We start from the raw sequence: 20558 nt of genomic DNA on the forward strand, positions 1-20558 counted from the left end.
AGAGGCTGAAAGGATCCAGGGCCACGCAGCTCTGCCACAGTGATAATGCGGTCCAGTTGACATAGATAAGTGGGTCTGTATGCACCAGGCTTGATTTTGCTTCAGCCGAAAGTATTTTACTAGGCAATCGTAGGGGCACTGACTGATATGAAATACACAGGCAATGGAGCAAAGCTTGGAAATTACTAAGCACAGACAGCAGACTCTATCGTACTCCTAAAGTGCACTGTACATAGAGACTTGCATCAGCATTTGGAAGAATGAAATAACTTTTTTATTATTTGTGTGTATTTTTTAATAGGAGTTCCAAATTCTTTTGTGTTTTATAATTGTTCTGTTGTAAGGTGGAAGCAATAGATCCCTCACTATGGTTTTACCTCCCCCTGACAAGCAGCACGTGTGTCTAACTACCGTCATCATCATGACCAGCATGGCTGTCATGGACGCTTACCTGGTGGAGCAGAACCAGGGTCCGCGTAAGATCGGGGTTTGCATCATTGTACTGGTAGGGGACATTTGCTTCCTCATAGTTCTGCGCTACGTTGCTGTCTGGGTAGGTGCCGAGGTGAGGACTGCAAGGCGTGGCTATGCCATGATCCTGTGGTTCCTTTACATCTTTGTTTTGGAGATAAAACTCTACTTTGTTTTCCAAAACTACAAAGCCGAGCACCAGACTGTTGAGACTGTCGCTCGGAAAGTTTTGACTTTGCTTCTTTCGGTTTGCATCCCAGGGCTGTATTTCGCCCTTGTGGCGCTGGACAGCATGGAGTACATGAGAACTTTTCGGAAAAAGGAAGACATGCGAGGTCGATTGTTCTGGGTGGCACTGGACCTGCTGGACGTACTGGACATCCAGTCCAACTTGTGGGAACCACAGCGAACAGGACTGCCCATCTGGGCTGAGGGACTAATGTTCTTCTACTGCTACATTCTTCTACTGATTCTGCCGTGTGTCTCTCTCAGCGAGATCAGTATGCAGGTTGAGCACATGTCCCCAAAGAAGGTGATGCTCTACCCTGTCCTCAGCCTCGTCTCCATCAATATTGTTACCATTCTCATCCGTGGGGTTAATATGGTGCTTTTCCAAGACAGCCGTGTCTCCACTATCTTTATCGGCAAGAACGCAGTGGCCATCGCCACCAAGGCCTGCACATTTTTGGAATATTATCGGCAGGATAAGGCGTTCCCGCCACAAGACCCAGTAACTATTGCTATGGAGTTACAGCAGAACTCGGGGCAACACGTTCAAAAGCTGCCAAATCCCACCACTTGCTTTCCAGCAGAGCCATCGCCCGCTCATGAGATCACGGAAACATGACCAAAACTGAAAGACAGAGACTAAATTCCCAGGGTCAGTTTCCAATGTAAGCGTTTTAAGTCATCTATATCAAGCTACAATCCACATGCATCTGTCCTGCAAAGAAAAGTACTCTTAAACAATTTATTTGCAGAGAAAAATATGTTAAAATGAAACACGGCAAACCAAAATGGGGCACCAGAATTTAATACAAAGAAAAAATTTATAAAAAAATGCTTTATTTATGCTCTCATGTTTATTCATAGCTCAGTTCTTATGGCATAGGATTGAGTAAATGGCATTTAGTTTCAGCTCAGTTTCGGATGTTCAATCTCTCATGCTTCGTCAACATTCCTGTATGTATGGCTTCCTCTATTCCTGCTGGTAGACCGAACCAAAAGCAGGTTACATACAATACACAGTTTGATGCTGAACTTCCTTTTTAAAAAGTATTTTTTTTATTTTAATTCTCTGAACTGAAAGCATGCCTTAAGGGGAATTAATGATTAGTGGCTATTCACTGCAAAGTGAAATGTGTTGGCTGACGTTTCAGGACCTTCTAATTAGTTTTTATGATCCTGTAAGTGTAGAATGGATCTTGTGTGAGATCGAACCAGCATTAAGACTCTTGCTATAAATGTGGACAGGTTTATTGTGTCGATAAAAATTGTATCATTTAAAAAAGCAAATATTGTGAAAACTAGTGTGTTAATTAGAAGATATGTGACACCTGAGTATTTTATTTTGTACCTCTTTTGAAAAATGATCCAGATTTGATGTGTTTTAGTTTAACCCCTTCGAATGCTTCATTACAGAACCTCTGTAAAAGTTTACAACAGATATCTGGGGTTATTTACAGAAAATTCACAGAAAATTTTAAATAGTTCATGTGATGTTTGTTACATGCAGATGGAGTATCGTTACCACCAGTAATTACATTCTGTTTAACAAACTGTTTGTCTTTTATGAGCTTATATAATAATGTTTCTAAACATAGTGATGTTACAACCTGATTACTTCTTAAATGTGATTTGTAGAATAAACCAAGAAAGATGATAAACTGTAATAAAGAAAAAAACTTCGCTCGTCACATGACATGTAGAAACATCAATTTTGTTGGATTCAAAAACATGTGACTTGTATACATTTGGAATTTTAGCCATTTAAATTATTTTGTATAAGCAAACTTTATTTACAGTACATATCTGTGTGGGAGGTAATGATGACAATAACTATTATAATTATTATTATTATTATTATTTCAATTGTCTCTATACATCATTTAAAAATGTTATTAAATGAATATAAATTTAAGAACATATAAACTTATTTTTAAACTTTTTATGACATGGTTTGCCCATATTCTCGTTGCAACTCCTACACTGCATCTACTGTATATTCCACCTTTTTTACCCTTTCAAAATGTACGTCAGTGTGTGGATCCAAAAGAAGAAAAAAAGGCCTTTTCTCTGCTGGTATAGAATGTAAAAAAACGTCCTTGTTTCTATTTTATTTATTTTCGATAACATACTTTTTACTTTTGTTTTCAAGATCACTGCAAAAAATGACATCATAACAAATAAAATATTCTTGAACCTAACGAAACCTACTGTATAATTTCTTAAAATATGTTTACAACAAACCAAATATAAGATTATTAAGCTTATTTTTAGTCAATTGTTACTAAAATTGCAAATAAGAAATTTATTTAAAATTTATTTTTTTTTCTTGGTCAAGATTTTTGCTGGTTTTTAGAATTTTAAAAGAAGCTAAAAATTTTTTAATCTGGTTTGTTGTAAAAAAAAAATTATAGATAGGTTTGGCTGGGATATTTTACATGCTAAGATGTCTATTTTTTTGCAGTGATTTGAAGCAATTTAATGTATCATGTGGGCTGATGACCAAAATATATAAAGCAATTTTAAAATATTTGTTTGTTTTTTTCTTAATCTTTTTGGGTACAAGCTTTTGTTAAATCTTAAAAACATTCATGCTTAAAAAATGACTGTGGATTTGATTTTTTTTTTTTATTATGTAAATGTTCTTGTATGTTCCTTGGAAGTTCTTTTCTTAAAGAAATGTTCAGTTTTTTTTTCTCCAGGGATGTATACAGTAGGTTTAGAATACACGTTTATTGAAGGCATATTTTGGTAAAATGACAAACAGATATTGCAAATCATGCTTTATGTGTTACATTTGTTTTGTGGTTAAAATATCTTACAATTCTACAGAAGTAAAATCAAACAAGTTAGCAACTGTTTTTGCAATTTCATTATTAACTTACAACAACAAACAAGCATCAGCAAACACTCATACATAGGAGCATTTCATCACACTAGACAGTGTCTGGCTTCTTTACACTGATGAACACATATTTTACATGATCAAGCATACTGTCTGTTTTGATTTAGAGTAATAATACATTTTACATATTTTACGCTTTTTTACTTCGAGTTAACCACGAGCAGTTTCTGCATGTATGAGTTTAACCATTTCTGCCTCTCCATGGCTGTGAGAAGCTTACTCTTCTCTCTGAATGCTGCATCATCTGCCACCACAATGTTCCTCTTCGCCTGGTTGCCCGCCCGCTGCTGCCAGTCTCCTGGCCATTCCTTCATCAGTTTCTCCTCCATCTGTGATTGGCTGAGGGGGATCCACTCATCCACAGGCTCCGTTTTTGTCTCTGCTCCTGCGAAGTCTGGGCTGGACAACATTTGGACGCTCCAGTCACGGAGTGAGATGGAAGGGTAAAGGATCTTCCATTGCTCCTGTATAGAATCCTGACCATCTGAAGGGGATATTCTGTGGTTTAAAAAAAAAAAGAGTTAATTCTTTCATATATCATGTTTTTAGGCATATACTATAGTCTAAACGTCTAAGACTTTACCTTTGGAAGGGTTGAGGGAAGGCAGAGATGTTCAGGTTCATAAGCATCAGGACAAGCAGTAACAGTGCAGGACGAGGAGCTGGACTTAGAGAAAACATCTGTAGGACGTGTAACAGTAAATCTGATATTAGCGCTGCCTACAATTCTTCCTTTCGTAAACTTCATTAATTTATGTTTTATTAGTAGGCTTATCAGATGTTCCAGGATATAGAAGACTCCTAATGCTGTATTCCTGCTTGAGATCATCTCTAACTTTGATCAGCTGGACAAACTCCTGTTTAGATTGAAACTGAATTCTGTAGGAAGTCTCCCAAATCGGTGGTAAATATTTCTGTATATAATGCTTAGATTAATTTTTCTTTCACAAACAATCGCGTTAATGAATAAACAGATGGATGGTTGACTTGGTATATCATAAACAAACAATTAATTTAAACTACCCTTGATGTTAATTATGGACATGTACCTATTGCAGTGTGATTAAGAACCAATTATTCAACACAGCTGCTTCGAATAATTCTTCTTTCTTTGCAGAGTAACAGGGCTTTTGCATTTGGAAACCGTTTCATAACAGTGGAATTGTCTCTCACCTTCTGTTGCAGGCTGCCAGTGAGTCTTTGCTGCGCCGGCTTCAGGTGGTCGTCTAGGAGTAGAAAACTACGCTCTATTTGATGGAGTCCAAAAAAAAAAAAAAGGTGAACAATTCTCAAAAATAATGCATTGGTAAGTTTTGTGTTATCCTCTCGAAATGTCGTTTTTGTGAAAACACCTTAAAATTATTGAGATTTTTTAAAATTAAATCAGCGAAGCATGGGTTTTCAGAGCCAGCGTATCCTGAGGTAGAGACGGCGGAAAAAGCTGTAACATGCTTTCGCTACAAGTGCTGGAATAGATGTCCCGGAGCGTACCTGTACAGGCTTTATATCTACACCAAGTGTATAGAGATAAAAAAAAAAAAACATTGAGATGACGTCTGTCACACGCCCCTAAATGTCCTGTTTGGCCGCAGACTTAAAATATCAGAGAAATATCAGAGGAAAGATGGAACCTGTTTTGACATCATTGTGCTTAATGATGTCTCAGAAAAAAAAGTATGAAAAAAAAAATGGAAAGAAGCAAATGTGGTCATCAGGTCGTCAACCGTGTAAATGAAACACTCGTCTAGATGGACGTTCTTGCTGGTGCTACGTGGATCCCTTTGCCCTTTGACCTCTTAACATAAGGCGTAATCTAAGTTCCAGCATATATTTTATTTTAACTTATGTCTCTGGTCTCTTCAGGCAGCCTACGCACATGTTGGGATTGAAGGGCATGCAAGATGTTAGTCTCATTAAATTTGATAGGACCCCTTAGGAAGCGCTGTCAAACGCACCAAATCTCCCACAACACATTCAACTGACCGACATGTGAGGATCGTAACGGCTTCAAACTTACACGTGGAAAAAGATAATGGGTGAATTTTTTATTATTTCTTTTTATTATTATCATTTCATTATAAAAAAAAACATATTAAAATTTGAAACAGCTTATTGTTGTAACTTAAATTTGTACAAATCCGAATTTTTATGCGATATAAAACTTCTCTTTTTGCAGAACCGGATGCCGCTGTTCGTAATGCCGCGCTGATTAAATGTCGGAGCCAGGAGCGGAAGACCGACCAAAGACATGGTCATTGTTCTCTTCTAAAAAGCAGCACATTTTTTTTGCCTTAAGGATAACACACTCATTCAGGTGGGGTCCAGAGAGTCCTCGTTAGTGTGGGTTAACTTCATTCAGCCCTCATTTAAAATAATGGGCAGCCATGAAGTGCGTAAGCATCAGACAAGCGGAACCTGACAGTCATTATGGAGTGAGGCAGCGCTGACACGCTCTGGTCTCCAGATAAAGCAGGGGACAGAACAAGGCAAGAGAAGGGGCCATGAGACAGATGAGACCGTGACACACATGGGCCGTGAGGGGTTTGTTCTCATGTGTAGAACTATCAGGATGTTAAATGTCATACCTGTGACGCTCATATACAGCCGTTAGTCATACATACTGTACGTCTATACTTGCACTTGTTGGTGTCACGGTGTGTCTGCTGCTTTTCTCATTCATTTCACATCGCCGTCATTTCTCAATTCAATTATTCGAAGTGCCAAAGAAACTACTTCTGAAATTTATGCAACATGGAAGTGACCAATCTTGCTTCCCTAAAAACTTCAACTAGTCTAAATGAATTTAGATGAAACTTGGCCCATTTAGATTTCACATGAAAAGTCATAAACGTAAAAAAGTGTCTTATTTGCCAACTTTTGGCGAGATGATTTTATAAATGACCCAAAAATGGCCATTTTTCAGCTTTATACTGTGTTGCTTTAAATAATAGTTTAAAATACAAATTATTTATACTTTTTTAATGAGTATTGATACTTAAATTTGTATCAATAAAGAATCTAGAAGCCTATGACCTGTACAAATTGTTGCTTAAATTAAAGAATTCAGATTTTTGGTAAAAGCTTAAAAGGCATAACAAGTCGGTAGTGTCTGTAACCATATCAAACTCATGTTGTAATATCTTAAGGATTTTGGCATTTTAGAACAAGACACTTTTGTAGGTTTTTGACATTTTTTTTTTAAGGTTTTTGACTTGAAATCTAAATCGGCCAAGTTTCATCTAAATTCATTTAAACTAAATGACAGTCTAAATAAATATTGAGAGATTTGAATTTAAAAAAGTTACAGACACTAAAACAAAAAAGGGCATTAAAATTTATTTAGCAAATGTGTTTCTTTTTATCTGATAAAATTATAAATGTGTATGTATATTTACAAAAAAACAAAGCATGGATCAGGAGATAAGAAGCGTTAAGTCTTATGAAAAATGGTGTCATATGATCCTATCTGAAAATTCACCTTTTTCACCTAGGGGTGACACTTTTTAGCACCGATACCATCTTTTGGCAGAGTGAAAATGCAAAGTTTTTTTTTTATTATGGAACTTAATATTTAGAAAATAATATAATATATAATAAATATAAATATAAAAATTATATTTTTTTGGAATCTGCACAGCAAGATCAACTCAGATTTTTTCTGCTTCTTGATGAATAATTTATAAAGTCTAAAAGATGCATTTAAAACATAACAATTTTCACTGACAGGAGCTTTAAAGGAATTATTTAACACTAAGCACCTGTGAACTTATACATCCTGTGTTGCCCAGTATTTCACAAAACCCCAAAAGAATATCTTAGTACTCTTCTTACTTCAGGCATTTCATTAAGACATATTCTTTTCAGAATAAAAAAATAACTCTTTAACACATAATGTATCTGGCAATAGAACCTTTTTTTTTTTGTTTTGTTTAATATGTTTTCATTTGTTGTCCTTCATCACTGCATAAGGGAAATACAAATATGTGCATTTTCAGCTAATGCGCTCTTCGCTTCCCTACTTTTCGATAAGGAACACATATTAACTCTTATTCTTGTTTTGCATTATAAAATAACGGGTCATATGACTACACGTCATTACTTACATTCCTACAGTTCACACTGTGCAATTGAAGCAACGTGGTTATGGAGTAAGCATGTTACCTCCAATGTTGCAACAAGAGTTGATTTCCTTTAAATTTACCTTCTGGTGTGCTCAGGACGCCTGCAACATAGTGGTTTATATTCTTCACTGGGTTTTAAAAAAGACTGTTATAGTAGGTCACTCTACAGAGTTATATAAAAAAGAATATTTAATTCATATTTTTGTGATTGAATTTTGAATTAATGGTAATATTTGATCATATTCATATTGTGGAGATTTAAGATGAAAGATAAATATGTTTTTTTTATATCCATGTTCTTAATAAAAGGCTTTAAACCTGTCGTTCTCAACCCTACAACCGGGCAAACCCCTTCCCTAAACATTTTATGGGTTTCTCAGCTTAACAAATTAGTTACGTGATCAGATAAATATATCAATCTTTTCTGAATAGAACTGAGTGCAACACAGCAGCAGGGAAAACACTAACATGTGCAAGACGGCATCCATCAGTCTGGAAACAAAAAGTTCTGTATCTTAGTCACTCAACTAAACACAAGTAAACAACATGTTAAGAAAGAACACTTTAATTGTATACAGATAAAATAACCCTGTATGCTTTGGACGTATTTAAAATGTTTTAATTGTGATACATTAGATATTGAAAATGCACTTAGTCCCCCTGAGTCATATATATACATACATATACGCAATATAAGTCATAGCCTACATACAAACATTATTCATGTGCTCACTGTTTATGGCAGTATTACTCAGACAACATCTGAGTTCAGGAGTAGTAAATACTGACAATTAAAGGGATAGTTCAAATATTTGAAGTCTGTCTTACATTAAAATTGAGGTGTATATGAGTACGTTGCTATAGGTCTTGGTCGTTATAAACCGTCATGTTCTGCACACAGATTGTGAAAGTTTGTCACCCAGAATACGACGAGTACTCTGTAAGGAATTGGGGCCAAATTTACCATCCCTCGTTCCGTGCAAAAATGCATTCCAAAGTTCAGCTCAGACTCATATGAAGCTTCTGCAGTCTCACTTGGAATCTTCTAGTCTTTTTACTTTATTTAAATTTATTTTTATTTATCATAATTCTTTTCCTTCACCATACATCTTGTGGATGAAAATATTAAAAGTTGTTCTAAAAACACTATACAGACTTGAAAAAACCCGAACTATGCCTTTATGTCCTGGGTAAAGTTGTCATGCAAATAAGAGAATACTGTATGCATAATAAAGAGGAAAAAAACCTCACCACTGGTTTGTCGGCTATAATCTACTGTAAATATGAGCTTGAGTTTATGAGCTTGATATTTCAGTGAAAAAATAATTTTAACTGTTTAATATTAGAGTCTGAATTCACTCCTGAAAAAGGTATGTTGGTATTGTCTTAAAACATCACCTTCGCAGTGTGAGGTGAGGGTCCCTGTCAGTATCTTTTAAAGTAAAAGGAGTCACGATAACTAAAAAAATACAAATAAAAAAGAGGAAAAAGTCAGTTTATTTGATCCTAGAGAATTCCTGCTCCATTAATCAGACCAGTGCTTAACTTTTTTTTCCTCTTTGTGTCCTGCTCCAGGGTTTTTGCTGTAAAACCTGACCTTTAAGTACAAATATAGAATACAGATGACAACCTGTCTTTGTTTTTGTTAATAATATGGCTTATTTTAAAGCACAGAATGACCGATGCAGCTCATTCTTACGGTTCTGCCGTAGGTCAAAGTGCAACTTTAGAGTACACTTGGTGCCAGGATGGAAGAACAACAACGTACCAAGTCATTAACGGGATTCCGATCGGTGATAGTGATACTACGTCAGATTGTTTTAATCTCAAAAACAGGAACTCGTAGATTAGAAAGCACTAATCTGTCAGGCGCACTGGCTTAAAGTAATTCCTTCAGATCAAACTCTCCTCCTGGACAGGTGTTGGTTCAGGTGTAGACGGTCTTTGCTTGTCAGGTTCCTGCCCTGGCCAGCGTCCATGCTGATACACAAAGTAATATTCTTTGCGTGGCTCACTGCGATGCAGGCTGGATTTGATAGCGAGCGGTAACTCCTCGGGAGTCAGGGGTCGGTAGTCGCCGTCCACTAGCACGCTTAGACAGTAGGAGTCAGGATCCAGCACTTCGAACTTCTCAGCACACTGTGCACTCAGTTCACAAGCAGTTGTGTTCTGATCCACACCCAGCGTCTTGGTGTTCGAACACGCCTCAAGGAAAGACACGGTGATGAAATCCTGCAATTTAAAAAAAAAGCGATGATGGCTTAGAAAACCTCCACAGCAAGATGTAGAGATAGATTAGTCACAATTTGGAAGTGGCATTTTTTCACACTTATCGAAGGTTTAAATAATCTTAGAGATTTATAAGGTTTTGGCGAAACAAGCGTCTGTACACTCTACCTGTATGGATGAATGGGAGGCCCGGGCCTTGTTCAGAGTGCGGCGACGCTCCCACCGATGAATAGAGTCTTGGATTTCCAAACTCAGCTCCTTGGAAGCTGCCTGCTTATCATAGTTTTTGATGTGCTCCAGAGCTCCATATGTGGTGGTGAGATAGTACGAGCCTAGAAATACAAAAGATAAATTACTTGAGGAATAAGTAAACCTTAGACTGTGACAAGCAAGAAATTCCTACTAGACAAACATTATTTGACGATTCTCTTGGTGGAGGTTCAAGTAAGTGTTCATGGAGTGACTTTAAAAGTGATGAGGAGGGTGAGAAATGCAGAAAGTGCCTGAAGACCACAGTTTTAGACTTGCAAAACCATTAAAGGTCAAGTCTGTAACAATAAACTATTTGAACGAGTTTCACAAAAGAAGCCCTATTTCAACATGCAATGCCTGAGCTTGCATCATAAGACCTAAAGTCATGTGTTAGCACTAGTTATACAACAGTTTGTACAAATAAAGTAATATGAATGTACGAGGAGCTTCCTCACGAGTGGTGATACAGAGCATAACAGCACCAGGATGTTTAACTCTATGTATCACCCTGGGTCTGTACGGTCCGCAGTACTGAGGAGAGAGCAGCCGACTGCCAAAACCCACATTCACACCCAGTCACAGAAGCACTTTCAGTAAGAACACACATCTGATAACGTTATGGCGTCTTAAACAACACGCCGTCTCCGCAGTAATCGCTTCCATGTCATTTTGCCGTGTCGTTCTTTTCATGGCTAACGCCAGATACAAAGCCAACTAGTTTCTAACACAAGGCTGAATCCCAAATCCCTCTCTAACCCCTGATCAAGGGCACTACTTGTGTGGAACAAGGGGGATTGTACACCCTACATAGAGCACTAGCTTTCCATTTAATATAATTTGGGATTCAACCCCAGAACCCTGAAGTGGAAATAAAAAGTAAATCTGGTGAGTTTCTCAGGACTGTCCAACACCTCCATGGTTTATTCTCCTCACCTTTTGGCTACAGAGTACCGCTAGGAGTTTAACACTAGTTACACCTCCTGTTAATTGCTCCACCAGTCGCGGTTCGTTAGTTCCATGAGTCACAAAATTGTATGTGTGGGCGGAGCAAAATACCTGGTTAAATAAATAAAGAAATCATAACCTGTTTATAATTAATAGTGTTTATGCAACTCTTATGTAAAAGCAATATCACACTGAGGGTCTTGAGGCTGTTGTGCTGAATATCAGCACCGCTGTGATATCTTCAGTATTTGGGCTGCGCCAACCTCAAGCGTGATATTGATTAATTACTGCCTGGGTGTAATAAAAGAAATTAAAAAGTAAATGTTTATTAAGTCATGGAACAATATTATGATGTTCCTTATCTGCCATGATTCACTCTAAGAATACTGTTAATACCAATAAAAGCTGTAACAGTGCAGGAGGAGGAAATTCGTATGCATACATCATACATAAGTCCAACTTCCCAATAGCAGACAGATGAATCAGGGACAGAAAAAGGGGGAGAGAATCAATATGGTTAATAAATACAATAGATTTAGCAGTGATGCAGGTTTGAGGTATTTTTAGGCTTTCTGTAGATAAAGTGTAAGAAACTAATTTATCTTTTGGAAATTGTATTGTAATGTGGTTAAAGTTATTTTAGCTAAAGAGATAACATTACAAATACTTACAAACTCATTTAAATCATCATTGTTATGCAAGAGTCATTTACAGACCGGATATAATAGTTTATATAGCGTTCCCTACACTGTATTTTAAGCTAGCTAACCAGCAGTAGCAGGACATCTTCCTAGCATTAGCAGTGGATTTGCGAAGAGCCTTAGGGAAAACCCTCATACTCTATTCACTCGATGGCACGCTGTAAGATTATAGTGGAGCAACTATTATTTATTGAAGCAGAACAAATACATTGTTTTGCTCCAACTCAGAATGTCTGACACCCAATTAGGAAAAAAGCAACCCAAAACAAAGAAAATGCCCTCTCTATAATCTGAATCCCTACTCAGAAACTTTGGACAGTCGCTGCAACCCCATGGAGAGTAACGGCCTTAAAATCAACATGGCTGCTCGCAAGATAAAGAGTTAGCGTACCACTAATTTTCTTTAAGTAAGTTTAAGTTTTTTTCTATATAAACTTGCATTTGTTTAAGATTGATTAACATACTGAGATATTAGTTTATAGATCTATAATAATACTGACTTTACAGTTGGCTGTTTTGAGGAACTACTGTAAATATATCACTTTGCACAGTTTGCTTACTAGATTGTTGCTAAGACACGACAAACATGATGTTGGTATCCAGCGTAGCGCCAACATACAGCAGTAAATATTTAACTCATGTAAGTCCTCATGGGAAAAGAGTTTGTAGAAATAGTTAAAAGGTAAGAACTAAAAAGAATCTGATCATCTTCAATGTGATCAGTGACATCCTTATTGAAGCCCACGTACAGTACATGTCTGCCTGCAACAAAGATGAAACCCTTAATTTAAAAAAAAATGTAATTTCAGTAAATTATGTTTGGTGTGACAACATTACATGGTATTTCCGACCCATGTTTTATCTCATAGTGCCGCTTCACATTACTGCTTTTTATTAGCACCACGGTTTCTGAACATATGAGAGAGACTGGTTTTACACTTCCTGCAGGAAAAAAGTCCATTCATCTTTGAATGTTCAGTTTTCATAGTCTACTTTCCTTGTTTTTGGAGTAAGCCATGCTGTCGCGCTTTAGTTTCATTTTCTTGAAGGTACATAACCGCCTGTCTCTTTCGCAAACTCTGTGTAAACATGATAAACTATCGCGTTGATTAGCTCTGTTGAGCTTCTATTTAAGATTTTTGTTTCATTTATGGTGCAGATTTAACTTAAATATAATAAACACCAAACTACCGCCAAAGTTTCATTAAATTCTGTCCAGTCAGTTTTGCATGACGCTGTGTCAAAATCTGGCAGGACAGACAGACAGACATAAATTTTTATAAGACTGGTTCCGGGTTTCCCAATTTATGAAACATAAAGATATCATTGAAAGAGCGAGTTCTGAGCAATGTACAGACAAAATGTTTCTTTTATTTTTTTTTTTATAGATTTCCAGTTCTGACTTCCCACTTCCTCCCTGAGTTGAGAACAGCATTAGCTAGCTGGGCAGCCCTTAATGGTTTGTAGCCGATAATTTATTTCTATCAGATTAGCAAGCAGTTTACTCCAAATATTACCCCAAACCATATGCTACTATACTAAATAAAATGTTTTAAATAGTTTTGCTGATTGCACATTATTGCTTTTGCTTACATTTATGAAGTATGTTTATGTACTGACCTTCACCAAGCTGCAGCGCAGGGTCCATCAGCTCCATCATATACTCCACATCCAACAGCAGTGCAGAGATATTGCAACGAGCCAGGACGTACATTAGTACCGGCAGGAAATCATCTGCACCATAAGGTTTTCCTATAGAGCCCAAGATAGAATTCCACATATCTTTTATATGTATATATAAGGTAAGATAAGACATCTCAAAGTATAAATGTGTGTTGTGACATTTAATGTGTGACCACAGTCAGAATGCCTTCGGATGAGTCACAGCGAATGATAAACAGAATCTAATCTACTATTAAACACATGACCAGCGTTTTGCAAGGGCCTTACTTCCTGATTTGATGTGAGTAATGAGAACATCTGTGGTATTGGGTCAAAGCTTGGTGTAAGAAGGAAAGGGTGGAGCTGAGTATTAGCAACTAAACAACTGAAAAAATCCTCCTGTTTTCTCCACAACCAGACAAAAAAAGGAACTTTTGTTAAAGATCACACGTGTAAGCAGCATGGGACTTATTCTCCTTCCAAGGCCAAAATAGTTTCTGTTTTAGGAATGGAGAAAATGAAGAACACAGGCTGCCTGCTGTGCTGAAAAATACAAATTCTTAGATATGAATAAAATTAAAAATAGATTCTATTGTAGCACGCTAAGGGGAATATCATTTGCACTGTAGGTCCACTACCATGATACATGCTTGACTTCCATCATGGTTGGATGAATATTATCTCTGACTGTGCCATGGTTGTTGGCGCCAGATGGGTCAGTTTGAGTGTTTTAGAAATTGCTGATCTCCTGGGATTTTAACACAAAACTCGGCTCTACAGTTTACACAATGGTGCAAAAAAAACAAAAACATGCAGTGAGTTGAAACAAGTGGAAATGCCTTGTTGATGAGCAAGGGCAGATGAGAATGACCAGACTGGTTCAAGCTTACAGGAAGGATACAGTAATTACAAGTGTAACAGGATGCACAACATCAAATTCTCAGAAGGATGAGCTTCAACAGCAGACAACCACATGTCACCCAAGAACACGAATCTAAGGCTATAGTTTTCTGAAATACTCAAACCAACAACCAGGCCAATTATTGGCGTGACTAAGCTCACCACCCCACCGGCTTGATTTAGATGTTTAATATAAAAGGGGTAAAACCACTCTGTTGTAAAACCGCTTCGCATTAAATAGCATTTTAGTCATGCCAAGATATTCAAAGTATAGAACACTGACCTGGGGAGCCCACAGACATGGACTCGTATATGATCTTGCATGTCTTGAGGAGTAGGTTGATTTTCTTCTGAGGTGAGTATTCCTGGTGCAAGTTTCCCAACTTCCCCTGGATCTTCTCCATGACAGGTAAGTCAGGAACACAGGTGGTCACACCCAAATCTGTCGTGGTGGTGCCCAGCACCGTCAGCTGATTTTCCTTGAGCTTCTTGAGATTGCCTGCCCGGGAGTGGATGTCCCTCAGGCCGTTATATATCGCCTCTCGTAAGGGCTTCAGGACACTCTTATAAAGTGATGCTTCGATGATTATCTCTGCAAAGGAAATTTGTGCATGTATTTCCTTAAACAGCCATAATATATGTAAAAAATACCACAGCAAACATGTAAAACAGCTTCTTTCTTTTTACACTTGACACATAGTTAAGTTATGTTGAATAACATACTAAAAGAAAACACCCAGAGCTAAGCAGATTTCTTAAAATTCAGACTGTCAAGGAAGTATGTAGACAAATTACCCAGCTTGTCCTCAGAATAAATAGCTGCCTCCTGGAGATTTTGCAGTTCTGTGCTTTGGATAAGATAGCTTTTGAGCTGCGTCATCATTTGTCTGATCTCTTGGAGCATTTCTGTACTGGTGGAATGCCTCTTCATAGTGTCCAGCGTAAAGGCCCGGTAGTCCTGTACCAGGTTACCGAAATACGTGCTTCCATCTCTACCGAGTTCCACGATCCGTTTCTGAAGCTTGCGGTCAGCACTCATGAAGCTTGTGAAGACTGTAGAGAAGTTAACCATGGACAGGCGCTGCTTGGCACGGTCTAGAATGATAGTGGATGTCCTCTTCGCCAAGGCACCCACTGGGGTAGGATCTGCCTCTTCCTCTGTGCTGCTTGTGGAGTAGGAGTCATGATCCGGCTGGGGAGCACCTCCTTCTGGGGAAAATAATGACACATCTGGAACTTTGGGGTGCTCTGGAAGGTTCTGGAGCCTTGGAGTCGGCTGTGGATTAATGTGGCTTAGCTCTTGATTAACACCTTCGGAGTTATTTGTGACATCTTGGAAAATCAGGCTCTGAGAGGTACGTTTTCTCCTCGGAGGTGGCACTGGAGCATCTGGCTTCCTTGTTTCAAGTACAGGAACCATATTCGCAGTGGAAACTCCATTTGCAGCTTTTGATTTCTCACCCAGATCTTCCTCTTGTGGTGTTTTAGATTGTCCACAATGTTCACTCACCCACTGGTCCATGTTACTGTCATCGAGGCAAATGAGAGACACAGAAGTACCAGGGTCCTCATTGGTCTCTGCTGCTTCAGATGCACAGAGAGTTTCCTTTATCGGTTCCAGTTGGCCGTCTTCTTCTGGTGGTTGGCCCTCTGATATCCGGCGTCTAAGTGGGACTGGAGCAATTTTGTGTGAAGGGGCGTTGCTGCCCTGTTTTGTTGTTTCACTTAGAGATAGTTGTGCTGCATCTTGTTTGTTCCACATTTCTGCCTCAGCACTGGGTAATAGAGTTCCCTCTGCCTTTTTATACCCACAATGACTTCCTTCCTCTTTTTGCACTGAAGGCAGAGAAGAACTTAGCAAGAGAAGTGAAGACTCCTCTGACGTCAACTTCTCTTTGGCTGCCTTGGTTGACACTTGCGTCAGTGAGTCTTCAGAAATGGTGAGTGGACGTGGAGGTAGTGGCGGGGGCCTCTTGAACTTCGGCTGAGCCTGAACAGGCACGTTGAGGCTTTGGGACCTCAGGATCGGGGTGGGAGAATTAGGAGGCAGACTGTTATGGTATTCTTCAATGGAAATGGGGTTGATGTACCAGAGATGGCCATTTCCAGAGGAGAGCTTTATCTCTTCTGCAGGTTTACTCAAATCATCACGAATGTGACTGTTCAGCTCCGAGCCCCAGAATTCTGTCAACAAGGTTCAGCGCATGTTAGAGTAACTGTAAAGATGTGGAAACGTGTAAATATTGTGGAATAAAATGACATGTGGCTCTTGTGCTTCTTATTACCTACTCCTAGTGTGGAGATCACCTCCATGTCTTCATATTTAATTGCCTGGATAATGGCCTGAGGTAATTTCAGGGTACAGGGCAGGATGTCCCTGCATAACAATAAAAAAAAGGACACTGTATTCTCCTGAAAGCAGGTTCAGTTTCTGAGAGCCATATTTAATTTATGTTTTACTGGAGGCCTAGATTAGCTTACCGGCTAACACAGTAGAAAGCAATGAGTTTAAATATGTTGTCGAAGACCAGGACAGATCCTTCAAGATACAACACTGTAAGAGAAAAACGGAAACAAAGCTGTGTATGGTAATAAGTTGAGTACATACTGTAGATGTTATCTCGAGCATACCACAGTGACGCTGTTGAACAACAGCACTTTATCAGAATAATTGTTTCATCCACTGGTAAGAAAAATACACAAAAAAACACCCAGTGTGAAATTGAAGATCATTTCCTGAATGTAATGCACAGTAGCCAACAACGTTCGTACCTCGCTCTGCCTCACTGTGATACTGACTTTCATGCATGCTTTTAAGCATGTTTAGAAAAAGCAATAGTTAATCAGCAGACCCAAAATAGGGCAGAGATTCTATTATGACAAGATAAATGACATCATGCATGATAAACGAAAAGATGTGCTTCATCCAACACACGAACATACACATATTGTATACACAGAGCAGCACAAACACAAAGACATGAGGTGGAGTTCAGGAAGTCGGACACTGTTAACATCAGGACAGGAAACCTGTGGTCATCTCCCCTCCTCCACAGACTACCTTGTCTGCCATTTCTGAACGAAGGTGTGAGATGTTCAGACAAAATTAAACAGGTTTTTTCTTTAGTTGTGCTTCATATTTGTAATGATCAAATTGCAGTGACTGTATATGGTGAAGAATACGGCAGGGCTAAAAGTTGGTATAGCTATATAACGCAGTTTACACTTGAGTTCAGGTTACACTTGAGACCTGCGAAGTCTGAAAGGTTGTCTGTTTGATGTCAGTGTTCATGTGTTACTGTTACTGCACCGGGTTATCCTCGTAAACTGAACCACATCTATAACAATATGATTCGCTATTATAGGTAAGGGTGCAGTAAAAAAAAAAGGCAGCCAGTCAATTTTACGTCATTACAGATACTCTCCCTGGTGTTTTCCTGAGGTCGATCCTATGACCCTAAGATTTAGAAGAGAATTTTAAGGGCATTCATAGAAATCAAAGTAGACTCACTGGCCCTTTCTTCTTTTACATGAAAGTCCTGGATCTGGTCTGCGAGACGAACTGACACCACCATCGACGACTTCCCACGGTCCCTCCTCACTAAGAAGATCTGTGAAGTCATAATTTAGTCCAGCAGTTACATTTATTATGCATTTAAGTTATAATATTAGGAAATATTTCTATATACTGTACACTCTCACCCCAGGCATCTCTTTGTTCAGTATATGAGTAGCTCTTTCCTTGGGCATTCCCAGCTGCAGCCACACTGGACATGTCTTGATCAGCTTTTCCAAGATGCTGATCCTGGGATGGACCGATTTCTGCGTTTGGACAGGCAGGGACGGTACTGCAGGAGCTTTCGAAGTGAGTGGCGGTGGCGGTCTCTTAAGAGGTGGCGATAAGGGCTTCGAGGTTGGCCGTGGAGGAGCCTTTTGCAGGCCTGAAGAGGAAGCTTTAGGGACGGCAGACGGCTGCTGTGCTGGAAGAGGTGGACATGGGGGCTTAGGAGCCTTTGTTTTGTGATGAGGGGCGGCAGGTTTGGAGTTGGGAGCTGGGTATGAACTTGGGGATTTTCGATAAATAGAGGAAGGAGGCGAGATGGGCAGAGGAGGCGGGGTGGGCTTTTGGGGAGTCGGGGTAACCGAGACGTCTACCAGTTGAACCGGGGTTGTAGACATCGGTGAGGAGGGACGGTCTGAAAGCAAAGAGGATGGGGTTGTAGGTTTGGGGATGACAGCAGGTGATGTCGCAGTAGCCGGAGACAGCATGGTGCATACTTAAGAGTAAGGGGAAAAGACTGAAATTTGAAACAAGGTATCTCGGAATTGGTGATTTAGAGAAACAACCTGAAAGGAAAGAGAGAGAGAAAAGATGAAACCATCAGATGAAACCCCACACGTCTGCTATGAGTTTAACCTGCTCTGGAATTCATGGAGTGGAGCAGAAAAGCAGAAATGAAAGATCTTTGGTAAACCAATATCACTTGTATAATAATAATAATAATAATAATAATAATGTTGGTCTTTCGGCTGCTCCTGTTAAGGGGTCACCAAAGTGGACCATTTGGTCCAAACAACAACTTGGCACGGTATTTATGCCGGATAGCCTTCCTGACACAACCCTCCCATTTTATCCAGGCTTGGGACCGAAATCGATCCCTGGCCTTCCACATGGCAGGCGAGAAACCTACCACTGAGGCACCAATGCCTAATAATTATAATAATATTACCAATAGTCAATCGCATTTTGTATATTATGGTGGAAATAATATACAAAATGTGATGGTGGAATCATGTAAGTTATGACGTAGGACATGACGTAGGACATGACGTAGGACATGACCGGAGAATCGGGTAGGCTCTGATTATTTTCCATGTTTTAATGTTGCCTCAAGTTGTTTCTTGCGTACTTGTAGTCGGTTCTCTAAAGGTCTTTTCTCGTCTTCTTCTTCTTTTTTCTCTCTTGGCAAGCTTTTTGCTTCTCACTACATAAATATGCCTCTCGAGGGAATGATGTCATTAGTGTTGAAACACTGGTGCTGTTTATTTCCTGCTGCATTTTAATATAACAGAGTCTATTCTTGCTCTTATAACATAATGCATACAGAGAAGTGTTAATAAAAATTACCAACAACACATATTAACAAAAAAACAAAAAATATTAACCTTTGGATAGACGAGGATTAGATGTAGAACAGCGACGAGAACATCGAGAGGCATTCATGCCTATGCTTTTTTTTTTTCATGTGTATGTAACCGTGTGTTTAGAAACTCACCCGCTAGATGTTTTAGAGCTCTTGGTTGCGACAACTGTTTTCTTCATCGTTGTGTCTTTTACACCACAGCCCCCTTCTTTCCTTCCCGTCTGAGACCTTCGTTCTTCTCGTTTCCCTTCACCTCTCATATGGTCGCCCTGAACCCGTCCATCACCGCCCTTTGCAGCTACTCTTGTCCAGTTTTCTTTGAACTAAGCAATAATTTCTCCTTACCTAGCAGAAAAGAGATTTCACAGAGAACTTCTTCGTTTCTCTATTGTCCTTCTTTTGACTTCCTGTCACGGTGTTCTCAGGAAGGGGTTGTCCAGAGTGGTCAGCCAACCCCCTAACACAGGCATATGCACACTCAGAGAGAGATGCACATACAGTATAAGCACTTAAACTTTACAACTTGCCAGTAAACATGGTCTCCAGATGGCCTAAGCGTCAGGAGAGCAGACCTGGATGGTGTGAGTGTGTAAAAGTATGAAAAACCATTCGTAAGCAGCGAACGTCTTCCTTGTGTATTTTAAGTTAAGCTGCTCCAGATGTGCCAGAGACTCTAAAGTGCTCCACAAAGAATGCAGCACATGTGGGAAGTCTCAGTGGAAGGTCTGAAGCCCAGCCCATTGCTTTTTTCAGCTCATGACTGAACATGTTCAAATGTAAGGGGTTTTGCACAGAAGGAGAGGGAGTGACATTGTTTGGGAATTTTACTAGATGAATAAGCTTCATGCATTATACAAGACCAGGATATACACCTTTATGTAATGACGCGATAAGTTTCATTAAGTCAGTAGTTTGTACAGTAGTGTTGCCCGGTTAATATAGTTGTGGTTAATGTAGTTACTTTATACGGGTCCTTACACCCTAAGGAGAGACATGCCACCAG

The 20558-nt window shown here is 39.0% G+C and overlaps 3 protein-coding genes across 3 annotated transcripts; 1 reads left to right on the forward strand and 2 right to left on the reverse strand.

Moving 5' to 3' along the window:
* The first annotated feature begins 367 nt into the window (after positions 1 to 367).
* On the forward strand, positions 368 to 1446 carry tmem121aa (transmembrane protein 121Aa). Its single transcript, XM_053510399.1, has one exon. The coding sequence runs from the start codon at positions 368 to 370 to the stop codon at positions 1316 to 1318; it is 951 nt and encodes a 316-aa protein (XP_053366374.1). The 3' UTR covers positions 1319 to 1446.
* Positions 1447 to 3468: 2022 nt separating this feature from the next.
* Positions 3469 to 5054, reverse strand: pth2 (parathyroid hormone 2). The gene is made up of 3 exons (XM_053510453.1): positions 4775 to 5054; positions 4185 to 4282; positions 3469 to 4099 (listed from the first exon to the last, which is right to left on the reverse strand). Exons 2-3 carry the CDS (start codon positions 4280 to 4282, stop codon positions 3742 to 3744), a joined length of 456 nt encoding a protein of 151 aa, XP_053366428.1. The 5' UTR covers positions 4775 to 5054; the 3' UTR covers positions 3469 to 3741.
* A 3217-nt stretch (positions 5055 to 8271) lies between these two features.
* rin3 (Ras and Rab interactor 3) lies at positions 8272 to 20266 on the reverse strand. Its single transcript, XM_053509745.1, has 10 exons — positions 19688 to 20266; positions 18114 to 18758; positions 17923 to 18022; positions 16893 to 16965; positions 16697 to 16788; positions 15207 to 16595; positions 14695 to 15003; positions 13470 to 13601; positions 10120 to 10283; positions 8272 to 9954 (listed from the first exon to the last, which is right to left on the reverse strand). The coding sequence occupies exons 2-10, from the start codon at positions 18678 to 18680 to the stop codon at positions 9616 to 9618; spliced, it is 3165 nt and encodes a 1054-aa protein (XP_053365720.1). The 5' UTR covers positions 18681 to 18758; positions 19688 to 20266; the 3' UTR covers positions 8272 to 9615.
* Between the last annotated feature and the right edge of the window lie 292 nt (positions 20267 to 20558).

This window comes from Clarias gariepinus, chromosome 13 (genome assembly GCF_024256425.1).
Source record: "Clarias gariepinus isolate MV-2021 ecotype Netherlands chromosome 13, CGAR_prim_01v2, whole genome shotgun sequence".
Classification (NCBI taxonomy): Eukaryota; Metazoa; Chordata; class Actinopteri; order Siluriformes; family Clariidae; genus Clarias; species Clarias gariepinus.

What these genes read in the sequence shown, in the direction of transcription:
- rin3 (XM_053509745.1), bottom strand. Translation starts at nt 18,680, where the DNA reads ATGCTGTCTCCGGCTACTGCGACATCACCTGCTGTCATCCCCAAACCT. An exon ending in CATGTCTGTGGGCTCCCCAG is followed by an intron (nt 13,602 to 14,694) that starts GTCAGTGTTCTA and finishes TGGGCTCTATAG; the next exon opens with GAAAACCTTATGGTGCAGAT. An exon ending in TGCGCTGCAGCTTGGTGAAG is followed by an intron (nt 10,284 to 13,469) that starts GTCAGTACATAA and finishes TTGTATTTCTAG; the next exon opens with GCTCGTACTATCTCACCACC.
- pth2 (XM_053510453.1), bottom strand. Translation starts at nt 4,282, where the DNA reads ATGTTTTCTCTAAGTCCAGCTCCTCGTCCTGCACTGTTACTGCTTGTC. An exon ending in TTCCCTCAACCCTTCCAAAG is followed by an intron (nt 4,100 to 4,184) that starts GTAAAGTCTTAG and finishes TTTAAACCACAG; the next exon opens with AATATCCCCTTCAGATGGTC.
- tmem121aa (XM_053510399.1), top strand. Translation starts at nt 368, where the DNA reads ATGGTTTTACCTCCCCCTGACAAGCAGCACGTGTGTCTAACTACCGTC.